Source organism: Trematomus bernacchii, unplaced genomic scaffold, assembly GCF_902827165.1.
Source record: "Trematomus bernacchii unplaced genomic scaffold, fTreBer1.1, whole genome shotgun sequence".
Classification (NCBI taxonomy): Eukaryota; Metazoa; Chordata; class Actinopteri; order Perciformes; family Nototheniidae; genus Trematomus; species Trematomus bernacchii.
The window spans coordinates 7,585,752-7,610,529 of record NW_022987593.1 but is presented as its reverse complement, the minus strand read 5'-3'; the positions used below and the strand labels follow the sequence as shown (position 1 = coordinate 7,610,529).

Sequence of the window (24,778 nt, the reverse complement as noted above, 5' to 3'; positions counted from 1 at the left end):
CTCAATTTAATTCTAAATCACAATTTCTGAAAACCCCAATGTCATGTCTTCAAAAGTTTTCTTTTTTTCTGTATTTATCTTACTGTCACATAGGACACATTTGAGTACAAATCTTTACAACAGAAAAACATAAAGTAAAGAATCCCTCTTTACTTAAAGGGGACCTATCATGCAAAATGCACTTTTGTACGTCTTTTATACATGAATATGTGTCCCCGGTGTTTCAGGGAACTCACCAAGTGTCAGAAAACACAACCCTCTCTATTTTCCTCCATACCCAAATCTCTAAAAAAGGGGCTGCAACGGATCTGATCAAAACACTGTCCTGACGTCAGGACGGTGGCGCTACGGCTATTGGGCCAACTCCACCAATCAGGAGGAGACAGCCACGGCCATTGCCGTTCGAAAGCGCTGTAGTACATATGCCAGGCCTGTAGGTGGTGCTGTTCTCACAGAATCAGCCCTTGCTAAACCAGAGCTAACATTTTTCAAATTGAGCAAAATGAGGCATGGCTAAAATGCATGATCCGTTTGGTATTTTGAAGAAAAAAAAGTATAAATATGCCTTATATAGGTATGGTCCTACACTATATTATTCAAATATAGCATGATAGGTCCACTTTAACATATCACTCAAATGACTTAACTGATTAATTATCCATTATCCACTAAGCTAGTACTTCTCCACTATTCCAAACCATCAACAATATTAATCAAAACAAATGTTCACAATGGTGTCTCTACTTGTCTTACTTGGAAAAGAAACAAGAAAACTAACATTGTGTTCCAGTTTTCCAGGAGATAATTCTGTAAGATGAAAATAGAAAACTGTGAAATTGCAAAAGGTCAAACACCAAACTAACCAAGGAATCTCCGCTCAGCTTCCTGTGAACATTACTCTAATTAGTTTCAATGTGTTGCATCAGTAATGGAAAAAGAACTTCAAAAGATGATAACATGAATGATCTTCTTGTGCTGTCAAACCCAATTCTCTACATATGGATATCCAAAAATCAGGAAACAACTGTGAACAGGTCTGAGTGGTGGTGTTGCATGATGCAGCGGAGGACCATATTTTAACACCTATCTAGAAAACTACATTAGTAAAGGCAGCAGCACCTCCATGGCATTAAAAACATATCTAAATTGAAACGCTGAGTGCTAATGAATAGAGGGAGTCAGGTAGGCGCGGCATCATTAATGAAGCATAGAGAAGTTTAAAATAAATGTACTGTTGCTGACATGCTGAACAGATTAATTTACTTAGATATATTTAAAAGTGCTTCATATGGAGCACGTAAAAGGTTGCAGTGCATTGCTGATGTTAAGATACTTTTTGTTTTGTAATTGTACAAATCTAGTTTCCCTGTAGTGGTTGCTGTTGGTGTTCCTGCTGCTATTTGTCATTACAACACAGAGGATTCCCTGTATCCCTAATGCACACACCTTTTAAATTGTGCTTCTTGTGAAATAGTTTTGAGTTAATATTCATGTCTCATTGTACTCGCTTTACTGATAACACTGTCTTGTTATTTAAATTTGACAAAGCTACTCAACCCTATCCGTCAGCCCAAAGCAGCATTGTAGTACTTACAAATGTGCAGAGATAATCACAGAACAGTGACAGGTTGTATCAACAGGTTACATCTTTTGCAAAACAAAAAACATGAGACAAACTAAAATAAAAGAGCAGCAAAGACAAGCTACTGATTCAGATTGATGCAGACATTTAATTAGCCGAGGTGATTTCAAGGTTTTGTTGATGGAAAACAGTTGTTTTTGAAATGTGAATAGTTAAGACAAACAACACTTGAGCTGCTATAAGATCATCTGACTCGGTAGTAGCAGGATCAGGAGCTGTATCATGTCGCCCTGGTTGTCACGTAACAGACGGGGACAGACAAGTAAAATGAAAGTGAATACGAATGTCCTCGGTGTATCCTGGCATATGTTTTCAAAAATAGATATAGAAAAAGTAGTGAATTAAAATAGTGACAGATGGCTTCTTGATGTCCTTTTGATAGTCTGATTCCTAATTAACTAAAGAAACAAATATGCATGTACACATACTCATTTACTGATGGAAGTGTACTTTAGGCTCACCACCAGTGAACAGTAGAGCAGCAGGGGATACACATGCAGCAACAGTTCCTGGGTGGATACACATGCCTCTCAGACCAATGGGCGGGGATGACTACTTCTCTCAAAATGACGGACTCTGAAAGGCTAAAAAATGAACCAAATAATAGATAAACAGAGCAAAAACCAAAGAATTGAAATACCGTAGTGTTAAGGCTCTAATAAGGTGTGTGTATAGATAGCCACAGGAAACGCTGGGGTGCGAATTTGCTTTAAAAAAGTTGCCACACACCCGCAACACCTGCTCCAACAGCAAATGCAACTTGCTGATAATACAGACATAGCTGCTATGGGCAGGTCCAGATCTCCTTACTCAACAGGCCTGCAGTGCAGGGTGTGGAAGGTGGGAAAAGCAATACCGCAACTTAAATGACCTGCGGTTAATGTTCTATATCTTGATCGCCATTTCCTGCAACAGCTGGATGCCCATTTTGGCTCCGGAAATACAGTGTGGCTTTTCCTCGTCACATTTTGATTGGAATGTTAACCTTGGTTTATTTTTACCAGTACACTAGGAGAAGAGTGGCGAATGTATATGAACGTAAAATCCCGTATGTGAAGTGTCTTTCACAAACTTCTAGCTTGACGACTTGGCGACTTTCTCGCTACATTTGGCTAGGTTGGTCTGGGTTTTTTGGTTGGATCATTTAAGGTACGAGAAATTATATATTTTGACACTTTCTCTTAGAAATCTCCCATAACCAAGTCAAATAGTACATTTTGATTTAAAACAGAAAAACAATGCATGTGTTTCCATCCCTTGATTCTGATCCGATTCAAAATGTAATGGGTGCTATATTGGCACTTCCATTAATGTTCCCAAAAACCAAAACATACCTCTTTGGCCGAGGTATAATGACAAAAACAACAACAAAATCATATTTGAATCATAAAAACTTTATATTTTACAGTATAGTTTGTTCCTTCTGAAGGCTTTTAGGCTACTTAAGTCGGTAGCATCCCGCAGAGACCCTGGGAAATCCCAGCTATGCCACTCACTGGAGACAGCTGCCACACGCACAGCAGAGCCCGCGTGGCATCCTGCTCTTCATGGAGCAACAACCCTGTGATCTCGCCTCGTGGGACCTTCCTTTTAGTTCATCCAGCAAAACAGACCTCGTAAACAAACTTTAAGCCCAAGTTCCTCCTTATCTTCCATGTAGAGATTTCCAATGCGCTCGACTTTCTAAACAACGCAAGCAAATAAGCAAAAGTAAAAGTGTACCTGAGGACAAACACAGATGCCTTAGACTGATTCGATGGCATCCAGATGGAAGAGTTGAACACTTTGATTAAAGGCATTATCTCAACTGTGCTTTTTACTTTGTTCTTTCCTGTTTAACAGTCAAGTCAACACTTATCCAGCTGAAGACGAAAACCATGTCTTTGCTGCTTTTACCAAAAATACTAAATGTACATTTTGTTAACAGAAAGACTGATGTGGAACCGATCATTTAAAACTGAATTTAGTGTATCTCCACAAACAAACCAAACGGAGTCTGCAGTCAAGCCAAGTAAATGTCGTAATTATTGCAGGTATTTGATGTTAATCAAAAGAGCGGACAACTCTTTAAAGTGATGACGAAACATCTTTGATGATAAGTAAAAGTATGATGGCAACATATATAAGTGTACAGGCCTTATGTAAAGATCGTAATCAGGAAATGGGCATTAAAAGTTAACGCCAATGACGGTTTCTCCCTTTGTCTTTCTCTTTTTTCCTTAAATCAATGCTGCCTCGCCTTGCATCAAAGATTTGACATTTTGAAGCCGTGGCTGGCTTAACTAAAGAAACCTCATGCGGTCTCTCTAGATCCTTTGAACCTCCTGTTTAACTACTGCATAAACAGCACTAATTAAAACGAAATCACCATAATAGACCCTTTGTCACAAAAAGCTGCTCCACACTGCGGCTCGCTTTGATCCGAGAGAAAACCCTGAAAGGAAAGAGAAACGCTGACAGTACCCTGTCATTGTGACATCTATCCTTATTTCTATTTCAGTCTGATATTTCACAACCTTTCTCCTCACTGCCACACCTATCTTCATTTTCTTCTGACAGACTTCAGGTTGATATTTTTAACTGCCTATCTTTCTATCTCCCAAGACATTAAGAAAGCCCTGTCAGCGCCGCTCCAACTCAGAGGTCAAACGCAGCCGTACAAGAACAGTTGGTGTCCATTTCACCAAGGTTTGTATTAATATAATGGATCACTACAAATCTTGACAAGGTTATTTATGCACATTTAAAATAAAATCTGGATATCAAAAAGTAAACACATCAGCAAAAATAAATGAAATGCAAAATTAGTCAATATTGAGATGGGATATTTGGCATTTCTTTCTGTATTTAAGATCTTTTTACAAAATGTGATAATAATAATCTACGATTTACATAATGGAAGAAGTGCTTTATGTAATTAAATTAATACACATTCTCAAATGGCATTATAAATAAATGATTTGTCGGATTAAATCTGGTATATTATTCATTCTCAATTGTATTAATATTAATTAAGTTGTAAAGGTTGTGATTGCGCAGTAACTGACTTTAATCTGTTGCTGTTTGAACGGTAGACTGCCTGTGACAAAACATGGAGAGATTAAAGTCATTTGGAGGATTAGTATTTCTTTCAAGCTCTGTGCTTGGTTAGTTTGGGAAGCATCTTACTTGACATGGGAATTTAATCTTATTAATTTCCAAGCTGAATTAATTCAGCAGTAGTGTCAAAGGACAATTTTCATACGAGTAGCGTTAATGTTTCAGATCTTAAGAGCCAAACTCATCGAGGACGAAATGACTAATGTTGGAGATCACTTACGTGTTGGAACTGCTTCAACCTCAACTTGCTCCAAAACATCAGAGTGCAAAGTTATAAAAAACGATATGATATAGTGCATTTATAGTATCTTTATCCAAAATCCTAAAAATAGGCTCATTGGCGACGGTCTTTTTAAGGTTATATGTCGGTGGCGGTCATCTGCCATGGGTGGAGCCATGACACGCGAACGTACGCAAACTACTCAAGTTCATCTGACAAAAAGGACAAATCTATCTTCAGAAGTTGCCTCATTTTATTTTATTTATTATAGTAGTACTACTACTAAACTCTTTTTGATTAATGTTCAACCAAAACATCACTAAAAGGAAGTATTCTGCATTCTGGAAGCATTCTAAGTTGTGTTTGGGGGTGTGACTGACCATTGATTTTACTGATTTTAAAATTCGGCAGAACTGAAAAAGATTAATGTGGTTAGCAAAAGTGTAAAAGTTAATGTCATTTGGTTCGACATTCAAGACGACACTTTAGATATTTCACTTTGATTGGCAACAGTTACACATAGCACCATCAACCTCTCTAAAGAAAGCGAGACATGACCTTTGACATTTTCTTGTTCTGTGGCTCAACACAACACGTATGACTGGTGGTACGTACAAGACTTACCCGTCTGCGACAGAAAGGCAAACCCTGGGCAATGATGTTGATGCTAAATATCTTGAGTATTTTCTGAGGGGGTAACGGTTCCGTGGCAACGTCCTTGGCTTCTGCCCCGGCAAGTGGCTGCTTCTCCACGTCGGATGAAGTTTTCTCTTTCCCAAAGGAAACATTTGGCATCTTTCTCCGACCACCAGACGAGAAACGCGGGATATGGCAATGCCTCAGCATTGCAAAATAGGCTGGCTACTGGATCATATCCCAGATGGCGCTCCGAAACCTGGCCCACTACACGTACAAGCCGATAACTTTTCTCAAATCACTGTAGCAACTTCCTTGGACCTGAAAACCCTTGTCCAGACGTCTCAATACTGTGCTCGCTCAGGCACTACCAACTACCACTTCACCTACCTACTCAGGACTCATCTCCCTGCTGACTGGCACCCTTTAAAATATCTCTGGAGTGTGAGGTCACTGTTGCGCTCAAGCCAGGCGGAGCAGCTGCCGTCAGGGCCTGAAAAGAGGATGGACCAACTCAGCCTCTCCCCCTCAGACAGGCACCGTGGAATCTGCTCTCATGACCCCTCAGTGGGGGGATGTGTATCAGCAGTCGTCCGACGCAGCTCACGTGTCCGGAGAGCTTCCTCATTGTGGTCATTCTCTGACCCCCCTCTGGTCCTCCCAACTTAGTGAACTACATCACCACTGAGCCCAGTTAACTTTGCGCCATTGAAAACTGTCAGCATACAAAACAGCAGATTACTATATCCTGGTCTGAATCACATTTGTCAAGTATAAAGCTAGGATTTGTTTTATGCTAACCTTCTCTGACTCTCCCATGAACCAAGGTGTTCAGGAATGTCAGTAACTCTGTCTATGTCAGCAAAGTGGCTGAGGATATTTCAGGAGACGATCACGCAGCTTTTCAATATTAGCATGTGTGACACATGCACTAAAACAAGGACTTACTTGAGCAAGTGTCCAGAGGGATTGACTTTTAATTATATAGAAGTGTGTGAGAAGCATTTTCATTTCAACCTTGCAACACAGACGGAATAATGAAATAAGGTATAAGGGAGTATTAGGGCAGGAGTTGAGAACGTTTAATATGACTTTTTTTATGTCTCAAACCATGATTTGGCTGCAGTTTGGAAACTTTTGTAGAAAAAGTAAATGTATTTTGATAATGGTTAAATAAAGGTTCAAATCAACATTTCAAAAGGCTGATTCCAACAGAAAATATATATGCAGCAGAACACCATTAACCATCTATGATGAATATGGATAAATCTACCGAAAGAGCAAGTGGCAAGAGACAGCCTTCTCTGTGTGCATTTAAATGTCTGAACACATGGTAACAGGGAGACCTACGGGGCTTAACCTCTCTTCTATTCTCACATCCACCATTGTTTGAGGAGGATTACACAGCCAGAACATCTATCAGAGAGGACTGACACACCAGGCCGCTGGACGCCATTGAGTGTTTGTGGCGGACCCACACCCACAGTTTTTACAGTATGTTCAGCACAATTGGAGCAAGTTGGCGCCTTATCGGCAGCTGTTCAGCCAATTGAGCATGTTGAACAAACAGCAGAGGCTGGGGAGAGAGAGATCCCTGAATGAACATCCAGCTGTCCAAATTAGCAGTGGTTTGACTATTAATGCAGTCTTTCCTACTTCTTCATAAGCAGTACACTGTAGTATGACAACAGTCCAAGCAAGGCAACACTTTGTAGAGATTTGATATCAATAATCTTCCTCATTTGTGTTCGAAGCATATCAACCAGACTCAATCGAATCCCGGTGGGTCTGTTCTCAACATACGGTCACACAATCAGTAAAAACATGGCTTGAAGTTGCTATAATTTGTAGTCTGATACTAGTATCTGGAATAATAGTTCTAAAAATGAGTCCTGATGATTGCAGTGCCTCGGTATAAAAAGATTTATATCTATGTATATGAGCATAGTGCTGGCTTAAATCTAAGTGAACGAGAGATGTAGTGAAAATTCGTAGGGTGGAATTTAAATATTCCCATACTTTTACTAAAAGAGCAGAATATACTGCTTATGCATTTCAGCTGTGAGCTCTCCATCAGCTTCAATATGTTCAGTGTGTTCACATGTGCAACTTCATTAGATGCAATTGGTTGATACGCTGGCCTTTGTTGGCACAATGTCTTTGGGGTTAGCCTGGAGCCTTACCACACCTATCTCTTATGAGAAGTAAACTAGAAAGTTATTTCTTTCAACACAGAGAACAAAGTATTTCCATACTAAGCAACAAGGAAAAACTAATCTGACAAAAGGCAAGCTTGTTCGTGTTTGATTGGTTTACATTGTAATTTCATTTTCCTACTTAGTTTCCAAACTATGACTGACAATAGTCCGCATGCAGTGTGAAATAACCAATGAGGCACCTGGGAAAAGCTGCTCGTCTCTGACTTGCCACGGGCCTTGTGGGGTTACTTGAGCTTTCAGACTAATCATAGGTCATAAAGCTATATGAGAGACACACTGTTCCAGGTGCTACAACATGACCAGGCCAAGAAACTCGTTAAGTTGCAAGCCTTGCAAGAATATTAACCTTGGAGCTAGGGCTGGGTTATAAAGAAAGAAATACCTCAATCTCCAAATTGCTACATTATTGTAAGGTTGACTATTGGTGCCGTCACAAAATATTTTAACAATGGATTTCATATATATGAAATGCATCAGTAATGTGGATATAATGGATACGTGGGTAAATAAGAGAACAGCTAGAACAGTGTGGTATGTTCAGAAAATCACCTCAATTTCCTGTAATGCAGCATTTAACCCAGAATAAAGAAAATAGTTATATGACCTTACGGTCTAATGGCGCTTTTCCACTGCAGGACCTAGCACGGCTTAGTACGGTATGGTTAGGCCTTGGTAGCCTGGCTCACTTTATGCTGCGTTTCCATTACAGTTTAGTTACTGGGGTAGTAACTATAGTAACGCAGTGTAGGCGGGGCGATCGGCTGTTCGGTGGGCGGAGTGACGCTGCATAAAACTGCCGTGACGTCATCTTCAATGCGAATCACAAAACCAAAACATCAGCCGTTAGCTGAACATATCTGTGTTCAGAAACTAGACAAAAGTTAAACAAGTACAAACCACAGACTGTCATGGCGAATACAGTCGCTGGTTTATTTACGTCTGTAGGCCGTTGTTGTGAGTGTGGACGGAGCATATACAACGTTAGCTTAGCCTGATCGATCCGATCTCCATTCAGAAAAACACGTATTTTAAAAAGGTGTTTCGCCTGCCGTCTTTGAAACGTGTATTACAATTAAATCAGGGTAAAATATGTTAATTGTGTTGTAGTTGTAGCCCCCTTGCAAGCGATTCTCTCCGACCAATCAGCAGTCGAGAGGTTTTACCTCACTAGTTTAGCATATTCAGCCCGGGTGTTGGCCCAGTAAGAACCTCGATTTTGGAGGGCCAGAAAAAAGGTGAAAAAGTAGCCCTGAGCCGGAACTACCCCAAGTGGAAAAGCAAAAAAAAGGGCTTAAACCGTGCTACGTGCTGCAGTGGAAAAGCGCCATAATAAGACAATATCTAGTGACTTATAGAGATCTCGAAATGATCAGGTAAATATATGAAGTAAAGGAATGTCAGAAAATGCATTGTGTTTCTGTTAGCTTTCCCATGAGCAAGAAAGTATACGTTTTCCTTTGGTGGAAAAGGGAGATAAAGATTGTGGAGTTCTTAAAGTTCTCACAATACAGAGTTTTAACTTTGTGCAGTGGAAAGGTAATGTTATGACCTCTTGTTACAAGACTGAAACCGTCTGGTGACTACTCTGGTACCTTCGAAGGGTAGATTCAAGACGTAAAGGATCAATACCAGGAACAAAGGCACTCTAATAGTTAAGCAAAATTGTTTAATGGTCACTTTATTATTTTACAAGATCATTTGCCAATAAAGACTTATTTTTTTCAATACGTTGTACCCCTATTACTGCCTGGTTATAGAGTTTGCCATCCCTTGAGGGTCAGAGGTCAAGAATGTTGGCTTCCAGTAACTCAGTACACTTACAGATCACTCCCAGCTCTTCAGTGCAACTGAGATGACAAGGAATGCAGATGAAGATACTGTGATAGGTGGAAACTGTAGACCTTCTCTAGCTAAACGAAAAAGAGAATTCTCAAAAAAGATTCTCAATGTCAAAAAAGCACATTTGTTATCAAATATCAGTAACTTTGATTCTAAATGTTTACCTCATCTTGCATTTAGATTTAAGTTTCAATAACAACAGATATTGCTATTTTAATATACAGTAAAACAATTTTTTGAGGAATCCTAGTCAGTGTTCAAACGTTGTACTGCTGCATATTAACTGCACTGAAATGTATTCAACACTATTCCTGCTGCTTCAGTGCAGCTGATATTACTTACAGCTCTGGAGAGTGTGAGGTGTGAATAGGAAATCTTTTTATAGACTTCATAAAATGAAATATCATTACTAAATGATGCTCCTACTGCGCCTAAATGACAGGCAGTGATCAGCCTTTGAATTTATGTAAGAGGTAACACCATTGTGATCCATGCATGGCAAGTGTGCAGGTGCGGTTTATTACATTTAATTATCAATATTGTACATACATTTGAAATGAAGGGTATTTATCACCCACACACTGTCTCTACAGCATCAAGTGATAACGCTGCAATCCCTGCCAAACACCAGAGGCATTACTAGAAAAAAAACGACAACATGATTTCTTGTTTTCACACACACCGCTGGATGATGTCCATGTGAGACAGCCTACAGTCCCTTACTGAGTAAAGCCTGTGGTGGTGCAGTCGGAGCACAGCTGCAACAAGCACCATGAATTATTGTTCGTAGATGACTCTCAGGCCACTGCCTCCCTCTGGTGTCAAACACTGGGACAACAATGATGCTCTGCAAAATATCATCCAATAGAACGATACCCTGGCAGCCTTTGAGTTGTGCAGCTAGTGTCAGGATCAAACAACCAAGGATATTTTCAACCGGAAATTATTCTGCAAGGCAAATTAAATCCAACCCCCATCACAACTTCCACATCACAATAAACTTCAGTAGCACCTTTAACAAGCGTAAAGCAAACATTGATTGCCACTGCAGATATATTGTCACTGCACAGGAAAGCTGAAAGTATAATACAACTTCAGGATCTTTGAAAGGGCGTTTCCTTTTGGCCAATGTCTATTTGTTGTCTCCTAAAACAGAAAAGGCTGCTGACAGGAACTTGCAAGAGTGGTGGGCAAACATGTTACGCCATAACAGCTCTCTCTTTTACGACACATGCAGAGCTATTTTTTGTATTAATTAAGCAAAACCTACTGAATGGGCAATTATATGAGTCCCAACGGCTGCCGTTTTTGACATCAATTAGCACACAATTAACACAAATCCCATCTGAAGCAGCACAGAAGACAATCAGCAGCTGTCTGCGGGAGAAATGGAGGACTCACGAAAAACAAGTCGCTGCAAGGGAAGCCAGTGAGAGATCACATCCTTTTTTGCAGCACTTTTGCATCGTGAAACTCAAAATGCAAAGCTCCCAGGACTGAACGAAGAATACAACTTGTAAAATAAATACTGTTAAATGATGGCTTTACTTGGAATTGTGTCAGTTTTAAAGATTATATTCTGACCTTCCACTCTGAGTGACATGTATGGATGATGATATAGATATTTACTGTGTTCATATGTTGTTAGTTTCTTGTCACCTTGAAACGTAACTGTTCAGAAATATGTATTGCTTGTGATACTATGTCTTATATCAAATAAACTAAACTTAGATAACCGAGACAGATGAGCAATTGTGTTAAAAAAACAATCAACTTGGAATTGAGTTGAAAAAGATGAAAGGATACTGCTAAGCAGTAACCAATCCAACAAGCCTATTCTGGCCTCACTGCACTGGCTTCCAATTCGGTTCCGAATTGATTTTAAAATAATTTTATTTGTTTTTAAAGCACTAAATGGGCTGGCTCCGGCCTATATAGCAGAACTCCTCCATCGCTACACCCCAGCCAGAGCTTTAAGGTCTGCTGACCAGCTGCTGCTGGTAGTGCCCAAGACCAGGCTCAAAACCCGCACCGAGCCTTCGCAGCAGCTGGCCCTAGGCTCTGGAATACTCTGCTCTAAATCAACACTAAAGACTCACTTCTTCTCCCTGGCCTTCTAGTCAGAGTGGAGTACGACTACTGACTTTTCCCTGTGTTTGATTTTTATATTTTGCTGTTGTAATTGATTGTCTTCTGTTTTTGCGAATGTAGTAATGTGTTATTTATTATTTGCATGTACAGCACTTTGGCTCGACCAAAAATCGTTTTAAAATGTGCTTTATAAATAAAACCTGATTTTATTTTTATTTGAAGCCTGCGTTTCAGTACATAATGAGAGTTTCTACTGAAGACGATTCACAATATATTTGTAGTGACTTATTCTAGTTGCTTTCATGTGGGAGGATGAGAACACTGGTCCTTTGTGGCTCTGCCTGTGTGAAGGACAGTGTGTGGGAGACGCCACCTACAACAAGCAGGCTTCCTTTCGGAAAAAACATTCATTAGTGGCAATGAACAGTTATGCGTGTGTGTGTGTTTGTGTGTTTGTTTGTGTGTTTGTGGAGAGACGTCCTGTGCGCTGCAGTAAAAACGACTTGAGACGGCTGAGAAAGGTATTAATCATTCACATCTCAAACATTATTCTTATTTTATTAAGTAAAAATGTAGATTTTTCAGGCCTGTATCCACATGTTGATCCAAATTAAAAAGGTTCATTTGTGGAATAGCTTTGAAAAGGAAAATCAAATGTTAAATATACTAAATAGATTTTGTATAGATTTTCATAAATTAACGTTTTGGTGAATTAACAGAATAACTTATGTACTCACTCAGCTTCCACCTTGTCATTCAGTATAACGTTGCTTTGGTTTGTCAGATTTTCAAAAGTAATGACATATAATGGTGTTATGGTTTTGTATATATGTAATTGATTTGTATAAATTGTAAACGACAATAATAAACCAAACTAACAAACAGTCAAACCTAAAACCTTAAAAAAACAGCCTGCAGTAAAGTGCATATTGCTGTGCAGTATAACTCTGGGATTCATATTCTACAGTTTATCGACATAACGCTCTTTGTTCTTATGGCTGTAGGAACAAAGCGGGAGAAAAATATATATATTCAACCTTGTTGAAGTCATTGCGTCCCCAAAGTGATTAACCAATGAGCACCAGAGAGAGCAGCTGACCCTCTCTTTGAATATCCCTTCATCAATATTAACAAAGCAAGAGCTTTGAAGATCAGACACGACGAAGAGGAGAAGGACATCTGAACATTTACAGATGATACTAACAGATTAGAGTAAAATACATCATTTTACTAAAGATGTTAATATAACTGCCCAGATGATGGGGGTAAAGGCTGAAAAGGCCAAGTAGTTTGGTTTTCAGGTTTCACAGTATTAATATTGTTCCTATCTCATGTCATTCCAGATAAATCAAAGTCTTATTGGGGCAGTGTACTGTACTCTTGCCCTCATAGTTTCCTCCAGCTTTGTCTATCATAGCTCTGCAGATCCACTTGCAACCAAGGTCTCTGATGAGTCATTATAAGACATCTAATCCAGTAGGATCACATAATGCCTGAGTCATTAGTCATAGTGAGTGATATGTTCAAATTAATTCCAAGATGAACAGGCAGCAGTGTACCGTAGAGAGTCTAAAACAGGCATGATATGTTCCCGTTTATATCACATAGGAAAATATATACATATATATATATATATATATATATATATATGTTCTTTTAATACAACTTAATTTGGTGATAAGACTTAAACATTTAGTAATAATCAAGAATTAAAATGATGTATTTAAAATGTTTCCAATGCTCTCTCCTATGCTGTGCGAAATAAATGTTTACCTTAATTCCAGATTTAAAAGCTGAGAAGAGTAAAACAGTCAAATACAAAATGATTTCGACACAACAAAAACAGAACCTAAAAAATATAACATCTGCCACTTGTGATTGCACGCTCTTTATGAAGAGTTATGTAAATACAAAATATGGAAACCAAAACTATCTTTTTGTCTAACTGTGAAGCGGAGCGGTTCAAAGATTATCAAATCCAAAATGAATACTTACATTATGACCTTTGACACTTACCTTAAACAACCCTAAATATGTTCCCCACCTGCCACCGTCAAATCTGCCTTCCCAGGGGCTAATGTATGCGACACATTATATAAATATCAACACCTGCCCCATCCCAACAGATTCAACCCTCATGTCAACCCAACACCATACAATCTGTCATTTAACACATTTAAATGTCATGTGATGCATGCCCCTTTAAGTGTCCTTGAAGAGACAGGCATCTGCTCAGATTGTAAATCTAGATTCAGTTTTGACTCAACTCCAGAAACTCTTTGCACATCAGGGCTGCAGGGGTGTTTGAATACTGATTCATGGAGATCTTAAAGAATGTCAAAAAGAGAAATGATGACCCCGAGTATCACCACGTTGGCTCGATTTGTGGCGAGTAAGAAGAGGAGGTGAAGCGTCTCATTCTTGAGACCCGAGCCAACAGCCCCAAGTGCCTGGGAACAAAATCTGTCCTCAGCAGGGACATGTGAACACGCGCACAGAAAGCACAACATCCAGGGTTTTGTAATGCTACTTCTAGTTTACACCTTTACACATGCACACAGACATCAGCTAACCCCACATGGACGGACTCGTTCTCGGTCCAAACATGGGTACTGATCCTCTGCTACAACCTGCTGGCCCTTATTTGACACATGGATCCTGCAGCTGTCACAAAAAGCATATATCATAGTTTCCAGGACTGCACACGTATGCTCTATGGGAGCACACATGGGACCTTTAACTGTGTAATTTATATGAAGGTTATCCATCTACTACTGTTACTGCACTTTGAATTGCCTTGTGTTGAAAGGTGCTATATAAATAAACTTGCCTTGGTTTTGAAAAGTATAAATGTATAGAGAAATACCTATTTTCTCACTAACCATATTAATAAATTAACATACATTGAAGATTGGCTTGTTTATTTAAGCGTTTTTATAATGAAGTGAAATGATTAGCATATTGTTGTGTTAAAAAACTGCTAATAGGACTCAAAAGCAGATAGAAGATCCATGGCTACTTGGGGACACTTTGTAACAAATAAAATGCACAAATACTTAAATAACTGTTTGGTTATTTACCTTGTCAGACAGAGGTTTTTAGTTGTTATGTGATCTGTATAAATCAGGGGTGTCAAACTCAATTTCATCGTGGGCCACATTAGCATTATGCTTGCACTCAAAGGGCCGGTTGTAACTATATATAAATACATATATAAATACATAATATATATGAAATAATGTATTACATTATATGATTGCCTCTGCATTGGATTATTATTGGATAGGGTAATAACTTCATAATTAACTATGTCTGAAAGCAGAAGTCTAGGGCAAATAATTGCAAGTCTCTTCAGTGCGCATGTCACAAAATGAGATGCATTGTGGGACATGTAGTTTATGGGCAACATGCTTCTGTAATCTAAGATAAGATAAAATAGACCTTTATTAATCCCCGTGGGGAAATTCAGTAGTTTAACAGCAACAGGGTGAGAATGAAAAACAGGACAGATTAACACAGATTAATAAAATTAAGGATAAATCAAAGATAAAAGAAACAAGATAAATAACTATAAAATTAAAATGAACATATATAGATATACTGTAAAGTAGCATGTAACCGTATAATAAACATATTATATTCTTTGCAAGCTCTTGCGGGCCACATAAAATGAAGTCGCGGGCCGGATTTGGCCCCCGGGCCTTGAGTTTGACACCCCTGGTATAAATCATTGTTGAAGCTACATTGAGGCTCACTACACAGTACTTTGAACTTCTTAAAGCTTGTGTTAATGTTTATACGAGTTACCTTCATCATCTAATCATTGCCAATAGGCTGTCACCATAGCTGCAATATTAAGTGACTTCATCTGCAACTGTTTTGATAAAGTTTCAATTAAATAAAGTCCACAATTGTTCCAGTTTATTATTTGAGAGGGTTTTTCTGCTTTTCTCTGCAGTGTTTTTCGTGGTAAAATAAATATACTATGAGGATTAAGTGTTGGGCAGTCAAAACAAAACATATGAATATATCAGATTTGTATTAATATTTGAGAGGACTCCCTTGAACCGTCAAATAAATGTCAATCGAGTCTTCCTGCACCTCCCCGAATTCCAAGCATTCAGGACCCACAGCTGAACAAAATGTGTACTTTCAACATCAAAGCCAGCTGGCCGTGCGCAGTGACTGAGGCCCTGACAAACCTTCCTGACAGCTGCGTCAGATGGTGAGAGGCGCACAGGAACAAATTCAGAATAACTGCTATATTTAGGCCAATATAAGCAAGGGCAATGTCTCCATCAAAGGCTCAGACACACACACAGAACACCACTCAGGTATGACATGGAATACAGGAAACAACTGTGACATTTGAGAGAGACAAATGCTCTTCAACAGCAATAATTAAACTTCATAGTGAGTGTCGGGGGAAGCAGTGTACATGTCATGAGACTTCACTGCTGATGATAAATCTGTCACAGCTTTGGTTATTACCGTCTGTTGAGATGTGTTTATTATCTCTGATCTCTTATATATTACCTCTGCTGGATTAAAACACTGTGCCTGCTATTGAAATGTTGAATATCTCTTGGGAGTGTTTTCTGGCGTGCCTGAGAACAAATCTGAAGAAATAGTTATGCAAAAAAAATGCAGTTTCTGTTATCATACTAGCCGATATGTATTCTTTGAGCACACAGGACTTCTGCTTTCTCCATATATATATAATCCATAATATAGTAGGTTAAAGAAAATGGCTGCATCTCAGAAAATCAGAAGTGTGATTATTTTAAATTTGATTTAAAAATTAGTTGTTCCATTACATATTTGCCCAAAGGAGGATTTTAAGGTCTCTGACCAACTAGAAATATATTGTGGCATTTTTCCTTATCACATAAGCTAGCCTTCGAGCATAAATATGAATATATACGATACAATATAATGGCATAAAACATCATTCACGTAAGTCTTGTTCCATTATGTTCCATTATTATATCACACATGATGTAAATATCTGCATCTAGCATTATTTTGGGAAAGAAAACTATAACGTATGGGTATGGATTAAAATTAAAACCGGACAAATACTGAGTTAGGGTGGGTAATTGCTGCTGCAGATTTTAACGACTATTGCACAATGTAGTCATCAGTTCAATTGAATCAAATTGGTTTGAAGTTGTTGTTTTTTTACTTGCGCCACCATCTGTTGAAATGATCTTAATACTCCAACAGGCTATTATTAACAATGGAGTCTAGAGGACAAACAGGGCCATGATGGCATTAAACTACTTCTATTTTCTAAGTAAATGTGCTTGTTTGGACTAAATACATTCATAGATACATTTTCAGTAATATGTCAAAGTCTAAAGATGTCAGCCCTTTGTATTATAGTCTATGTCATAGCATTGCAAAGTCACTGCAAGCAATAAATACCATCTACAACTTCTAGTAAAACATCATGGCCAACTCCATTCCCCTCGTTTAAATACAGGTGTTTTGAAGGCCACTGAAACACTCAACAAAATATCCATGTCATCACTGAAACAAGACACCTGGCAATAAACACTGGAGCTGTGCAATAAGAGCCGTGTGCACCGAGCACGTTAGCGCTGTTACTGAGGGAAGATCTGACGATTTGTTACACTCGTCTTCTGAACATTAAGAGGTTTTCAAACTCATCATGTCAGCAATCAATCAGGGAGGCATGAACGTGCCTGGAGTTTCAACTTGTCCTAAAACAAGATGAAGTGTTTTACGAAGAGGCGGTTCAGCTATAATTTCTTCTTCCTGTGCTGTCACTCCAGCCCCACATTGTCATGCAGTCTGTGACAGGAGTACAGTGCGTGATTACACTTCTGAAACAAGAGGCACAGAAAGACTTTAACTTCTGATAAGTTAATCTGTTTTTCCGATTGTTGTGACAACACCTAACAGCTGCTTTAATCACTGGTGATTCAGCATTTATCCACACCCTCCTGTATGTCTCATTAATGCCAGCAGTGGGATCTGATCATCTACCCCCTTCAGGAAGGTTGTTGGATATATCTTCTGGAGCACCTTAAGTGGTAACAGCGTATGCTTCATAAATGCTACATCCGGTCAATTTAATAGCATGTCATATTACCCTTTATTTTTGATTTGGAAAAATCAAATGTTTTCTTTAAAACCCAAACAGTTTTAATCACTTAAATGCACTTAATTTTGTTTTTGTTTTTTCAAGTATCATTGTATGTTATTTAAAAGTGGGGTATGTAATTTATTTCAGAAACACTTTTTGTTATATTCCATGGAATGCTCTTAACATCCCGATAGCAATGAATATATGAAATGCTTTGACAATAAATACATAAAACAATGTCATCTGTGGAAGCCGTGGTACTGTAAAAAGCACGACCAATCATTTTAGCCGGCCCGGCTAAAATAACTGGATGGCCTACCTGCCTGTCAGCCTTCCATCTGTGCACAAACTTATCTCGTGCCCTCATTGGTCATGTGTACGTTCGTGTGTGTTGGAGGAGGGGCTCTATAAGGAAGTGGCAGATTTTCTCCGGTTGTGTATTTTCAAATTCTAGCGCACTCAAGCTGGTTTCTCCAAAATTACACACCCCACATTTAAGCTTTTAAAAATGTTGTATGGAATCCAAATGTTAATTTAAAGAAAACTGTCTTATTTTCTCTTTATTAAATCAAAAGTATTTCTTCTATTTCTTACTCAATGATTTGATGAAATACTTAATAATAGGTGATATCTGTAACCCTAAGTATGATAAAAAGGAAGTCATATAATTTATTTTGTAACATAATCCTAGGGTAAGAGTTGTCACAAATAAAAAGTACTGTCTACTGCACTTTATTGAAGTGCAATTGCACTCGTATGCCAGAAGAGGGAGCTGCTGCTTTAAATATAAACATTTGCTGCCAGTGCAGAGCATTGTGGGGAGTTTCACAGCAGCGATGTGACAACAGTCAAACACTGTCTGTGAGAAACTTGTGAAACTGCTGCACAAGTATCTTAAAGGGTCATTACACTGGAATTGAAAGTATTCTTACTCGAGTCTAGCGGTACCTGGTCAGTCATGAAAATGCTTGGTTTCATTTAGTCATGATGTATTGGGTCCTGCCTTTACTCTGATACAATGGAGATGCATTACATGTTGTTTGTGGTCCTATAGTATTGATTCCAGAAACATTGTCCCTGTAAACTCTGGGGTTTTTAGACCACTCTCTGTGAAGAGGACTACTTCTTCAGGGGGAGGTAAAGCACATGAAAACTGTTCTTACCTTCTTGTTGGAAGAGCTTTGGTGAGTACAACCCGAGTCCAGGTTGTTATTGGGGGTGGACACATTGTTCCTGAGGGAGGGACACCGAAGCCCGTCCTCCCCCTCTCCTTCCTCCTCCTCTTCCTCCTCCCTGCCACTCTCCGCCGAATGTTCAAACTCGTCACTATCTTGGTCCATCTCCTCCTCGTCCTCGTCCTCATCCTCCTCCTCCTCCCTCTCCTCTTCCTCCCTCCCCTGTGACTCCCCTCCCTCTGTCCTCTCCTCCGCCTCCTCCTCCTCTTGGTGACTGCTGCTGTTGTTGTTCTCCTCCTCTTCCTCCTCCTCCTCCTCTTCCTCCTCGCCCAGCGGCTGGCCTCGTAGTCTCCTCTGCTCCGCCCCCCACATCCATCGGGCTCCTTTCTCGCCTCCGTTCACTTCGTTTGGAGGCCCCTCCTCGTCTTCCTCGCCGTCCTCGTCCCCCCGAGGGCCGTTGCTGGCTCCCGACTCACTTGGAGCCCATGGTTGTTCCCTCTCGCCATCAACCTGCGACGCCTCAGCCTGTGAGGAGCCAAAGAAAGCACAATGCCTCAGAGGACAGTCTGATGGTAAATTAAAGTGGACCTATCAAGCTATATTTGAATAATATAGTGTAGGACCATACCTATATAAGGCATATTTATACCTTTTTTTTTTCAAAATACCAAACAGATCATGCATTTTAGCCATGCCTCATTTCGCTCAATTTGCACTTTTTTACCCCTGTTTTTGCAAGGGCTGATTCAGTGAGAACAGCACCATCTACAGGCCTGGCATATGTACTACAGCGTCTCCAGCGCTTTCGAACGGCAATGGCCGTGGCTGTCTCCTCCTGATTGGTGGAGTTGGCCCAATAGCCGTAGCGCCACCGTCCTGACGTCAGGACAGTGTTCAAATCTGGATCAGTTTTTATCAGATCCGTTGCAGCCCCTTTTTTAGAGATTTGGGTATGGAGGAAAATAGAGAGGGTTGTGTTTTCTGACACTTGGTGAGTTCCCTGGAACACCGGGGACACATATTCATGTATAAAAGACGTACAAAAGTGCATTTTGCATGATAGGTCCCCTTTAAATCTGTTGTAGGGGTTTTGCTATTGACATAGGTCCCATTTTTTTAACCGGAAAATCGGTTCAAGTCCGACATATTAAAATCTCCGCAGACATAATGTCCACTTTGGGCTACATTTAAGACCTAAAGGATTCAGACCTGTGTATATTTTCTTCAGTTGCCGGCACAGAGCTGTGAATCTTGTTTACACAGTTTGTGTAATACTGGTTAGTAGGGTATAAAAAGGATAAGGTTACTAGGCAACCATAAGTTGATAGAGGCAAAATAAATGCCAAGGGAAACTCTGTCAAACAAACTATCAATACCCACATTAAGTTATTTCCTGTATAAAAATAATAAGCAGGTACAAAACAAAATAAAAAAAGACACCACACACTAGAAGATTTGACTATGTGAACATTTGGAGAGCGAATCACTGGAACATAACTAGCATGCGCTGATTTCCCACGTTCCGCCAGCAGTTTCAATCATTAGTAAAAGTGTAGTTATGCCATAGCAATATATTATAAATGTACATGCCTTGATGAATCTTTATAAAGCCTTCCTATCAATGTTTTGTGTTGAATGTCCGCTGGCCTTACCCTCTGCTGCAGCTGCTCTTCCTCCTCTACTACCCGGTTCATGTGCTCATCCTCATCACCCTCCTCTGCTGCCTGTTGGGGTGCCCGGGTCGTGGAGGAGGCGTTACCTCGGACTGCCGGACCCCCCGGCCCCCGACCCCGCCTGCTGCTGCTGCCCCCCGACAGCAGATCCTGGTTCATTTCCAAAAGCCAGCTTGCTACCTCCTGGACCTTCGCTAGGCTGTCTGAGGAGGAGAAGGCCTTGGCATTCTGCAAAGAGAAACAAAAAGGACAAGAGTGGCAGATGGTTAAATTATGGTAATGTTTCATTTCCAAACACAGCTTGTGTTTGTGAGGCAAAAATGTAATGATCAAACAACTGCTTAGATGAAATAATTATCCACTAAACAGTTAATTGCTTATTGTGGGACTATTACTCTTCAAAATAATTAACCATTTGCCCTTGGAGACAAACCATTGCTGTTGAGAAGCAGACAAGGACAAAAAGGCGGGAGTGATTTGGTTTGGCTTCAGATCACACAGCGCTGGATGCTGTGGCTCACATGCTGACAGAAAAGCCTTCAGAGCTTCTAGTCTTCCTACAAATACATCAAAAAAGTCCAATCTGTCAAAAGCAAAACGTACCCCGAAATACATGCTTCGGAAAAAATAAACATTGTTTATGTTGTAAATCCTGTGTTGCTGCTGTGCATTCAGTAGATTCAGATGGCAACCCTTCTGAATAAACACACAAGTCGCACAGCCTGCTTCTGTAATGTCCCAAAGCATATGTGCAATTGAAGGAGAGGCACCAGAGCTTTATCTACAATGAGACAGCTTCTTTCTGAGAAAGCAGACAGGAATCCAAGTACAGCTCTAATCTGTCACCATCAAAGCATCAACTCCCTTGAAGCTTCTTTCAGTCCAAATGTCCCTGCACTTACACGCAACCTGACGAACACTATTGGTGCAAAAACCTCTCTCTCTCCACATACCAATTTAGATACACTCAGGGTATTGTGTAGTCTCATGAGGCTATACAAATCCAGTTCATCCATCAAACTTTTCTTCAGGCTTTCATACAATTGTTTTTACACTTTATACAAACTATGTTGGTATAGTTAAAGTGACTTAGAAACAGTATGTGGATTCTCCATATCTTGACAATACCAAAGCAATGCAATGAGATCAGTATCAGATTGTTCTGCTCACAAAATGATGGAAAAAGGCTTTTATTAATTGGCTGATTTCTCCATTAAAACCGTAGTAGTTGTCTATTAGAACAACAGTTTCAAAGAGCAAAAGAGTAACATCTGCACACTTTTTGGATGCTACAAAAGTTAAGAAAATTACTACGTTTTGATTCTTCTTGAATGGTTTTCCATGATCTCTTTCTATTTACGCTTTACCAACAACTATGTGTGTCTGGATTTATTATCTATGGAATCTAAAACCAGACTAGAGCTCAAGCAAACACAACTTAAAGAACTCAAAAGCAAATCATCATAAAACACAATGTTATTCCACTGACTCAACATTCAAGTGGCAAGAAAGACTTATGTAAATAAAGGGAAGTGGGATGTGTGAATCATGGATTTGTCAATTCAAAGTGGTGGTGGGCTGTGAAAGTAACATGTAAAGCAGTTCCATCCTCAAAAGGCTGTTTAGTATCAATGATCAACAATTCATAAAAGCTGTAAGACAAGGGGCGAGAAATAAGAGCCGGAGTGGAGCCTCTTAATAAAGGGGGACAAACTGTGAATGCATTTGCAGAGGCCAAGATAGAAATTCTACAAATCTTAAAATAATTGATCAAAACTGAGCATGACAAGGCAGCTCCAACATCTTTATGGTAAACACACACTTTCTATCCTTCATATATTTACATTGTGCTTTAAGCCCATATGAAAGTCATGCCGTCACATATTTCTCTAAGAATGCCACAATATATACAAAAGGGGTCTTCCTAACAATTATTATATAGTGAATACACAAAAGGACAGACATTTGGAGTGATCTTTTTTTGTCTAATCCTTAATTAGTAACAATTCTTTCTGGGATTTAAAAATTGTTATTATCTCGATGTATACCCAAATTACACTTGGTGGTTCACTATGAGGCACATGAGGTCAGAGTTTCAATGCTGGTCACACACATTCCTATGAAGAGGTTTATTTTTGTCTGTTGAATTGTACATAATCTTAGCTAATGTAGCTTTAAACGGTGCCAATAGGCCTTTTCAAAGCTCACATGCGGTGTTTAGCTAATCATTACTGTGACAAATTAAGAATCAGCTAAGCAGACGGCAGTTCCAACTCTCAATGCACTACAGACATGATGAGAATTTTTTTCCGGTGGCTCACATACTTTATCTGTCACAGCGGAAACCAATTGCTTTGACCTTGAGGAGAAGTCACTGGCCCCTTTGTAAGGCTTCTCCCCTCTCTGCTGCACGGTGCTGCGGTGGGAAGCATTAGACCTATCTCAGATTGCACTGAGCCCCCCCCGGGACTCCCAGTTCACTGCTGTGAGCTCAGAGGAGGAAGGCTATGAATAGCTAAAGTCGCCCCGGCCTTTTATCGGAACGGCCAAGGTTTCCGTAATTAGTTCCCTAAACACAGCAGAAAAAGTGTTGGTTGTTATTGTTGTTCAAACAATTGTGAGCAGTGTAAACGGAGTGAGAGGTTGAAGCACAATAAAGATGTGTTGTTTGATTAAACAGGACAAATGTAGCGGTCTTTGTCTCACGGCTGTAGCTAAATGAACGTTTTAATTCAGTTGTTTGCCCAGAGATGTGTGTTCTTGTTCAATTATAGCCAAAAAGCACAAATGTTAGCGCATATTTTATAATCAAATTGTTGTCATTCACCCATGAATTGAAATCTTTCTGTACCTTTAAATTGCAAACCGACAATCCTCTCAGAATAGCAGCGTGTACAATTATTTATAAAACGGTTCTTCTGTGGAAGCTTATAAGTGGATGAATTGGGTTATCTGTGCGGCTAAGATACAGAGAGATTCTAGGAACACTTGTAGTGAACAAAGACTTGGCACATGGTCTTAAGCATTACAGGACTAAGAATAGAGACTGATGAATGAAAGTTGTTCTGCAAGAGCGATGAAGTGGACGGAAATAGCTTTGGGATGCCGGGTAGGGCAGGTGTGAATTTGTGTCCCTGGAAGCAAACATGTGACACAGAGTCTGAGAGCAAACACAGGAAATGAGATCAGAGATTTTTCAAAGTTATGGGACAAAACTTCTATAATTTAATTAGTGTTCTTATGGCGCATTTCCACTACAGCGCGGAGCACGGTTTAAGCGTGCCGTGCCGGGCCTGTTTTTGGTTGCGTTTCCACTAGGAGTAGTTCCGGCTAGCGGGTACTTTTTCCCAGTTTTCTGGCTCTCTAAAATCGAGGTTCTTTCCGGGCCAACAACCGGACTGTGTATGCTAAACTAGTGAGAGAATCGCTGGCAACTACAACAAAATGAAAATATTTTACCGTGATTTAATTGTAATACACGTTTCAAAATGATGCCGAAGTAACAACATACTGATACCGGTTAGTAAAAACCATGAATTAATGCTTTGACAAGTCTGCAGACAGACGGCAGGCGAAAAACCTTTTAAAATGCGTGTTTTCTGAATGGAGCTTGGTTAAGCTAACGTTGTATATGTTCCGACCGTCCACACTCACAACAACGGCCTATACAGACATAAATAAAGCAGCGACTGTATTCACCATGACACAGGCAGTCTGTGGTTTGTACTTGTTTAACTTTTGTCTAGTCTCTGAACAGATGTGAAGAGCTGTGAGCTCTGAGGGCTAACAGCTAACAGCTGATGTTGGTTTTGTGTTTCGCATTGAAGATGACGTCACGGCTCCGCCTACACTGCGTTACTATAGATACTACCCCGGTTCCTAAACTGTAATGGAAACGCAGCATAAAGTGAGCCTGGCCTAACTAGGCCTAACCATACCGTACTAAGCCGAGCGAGGCCCTGCAGTGGAAAAGCGCCATTATACTGCAACCAAGCTATAGTGTTCTTACAGCTTGGTTGTCTATGTAAGGTTTTTCAGAGTTCAAGTTAATGTCTCGAAATGTCTTTTTTTG

The 24,778-nt window shown here is 39.7% G+C and overlaps 1 protein-coding gene across 1 annotated transcript in view; it reads right to left on the bottom strand.

Moving 5' to 3' along the window:
• fbxw7 (F-box and WD repeat domain containing 7) overlaps window positions 1–24,778 on the bottom strand; it is a 122,956-nt gene that overhangs the window by 59,192 nt on the left and 38,986 nt on the right. Inside the window, exons 4-5 of the mRNA XM_034129814.1 lie at window positions 20,686–20,934; window positions 19,022–19,558 (exon numbers count right to left, since the gene is read on the bottom strand). Coding sequence (XP_033985705.1) covers window positions 19,022–19,558; window positions 20,686–20,865 — 717 coding nt within the window. The 5' untranslated portion in view covers window positions 20,866–20,934. The remainder of the gene's footprint in view (window positions 1–19,021; window positions 19,559–20,685; window positions 20,935–24,778) is intronic.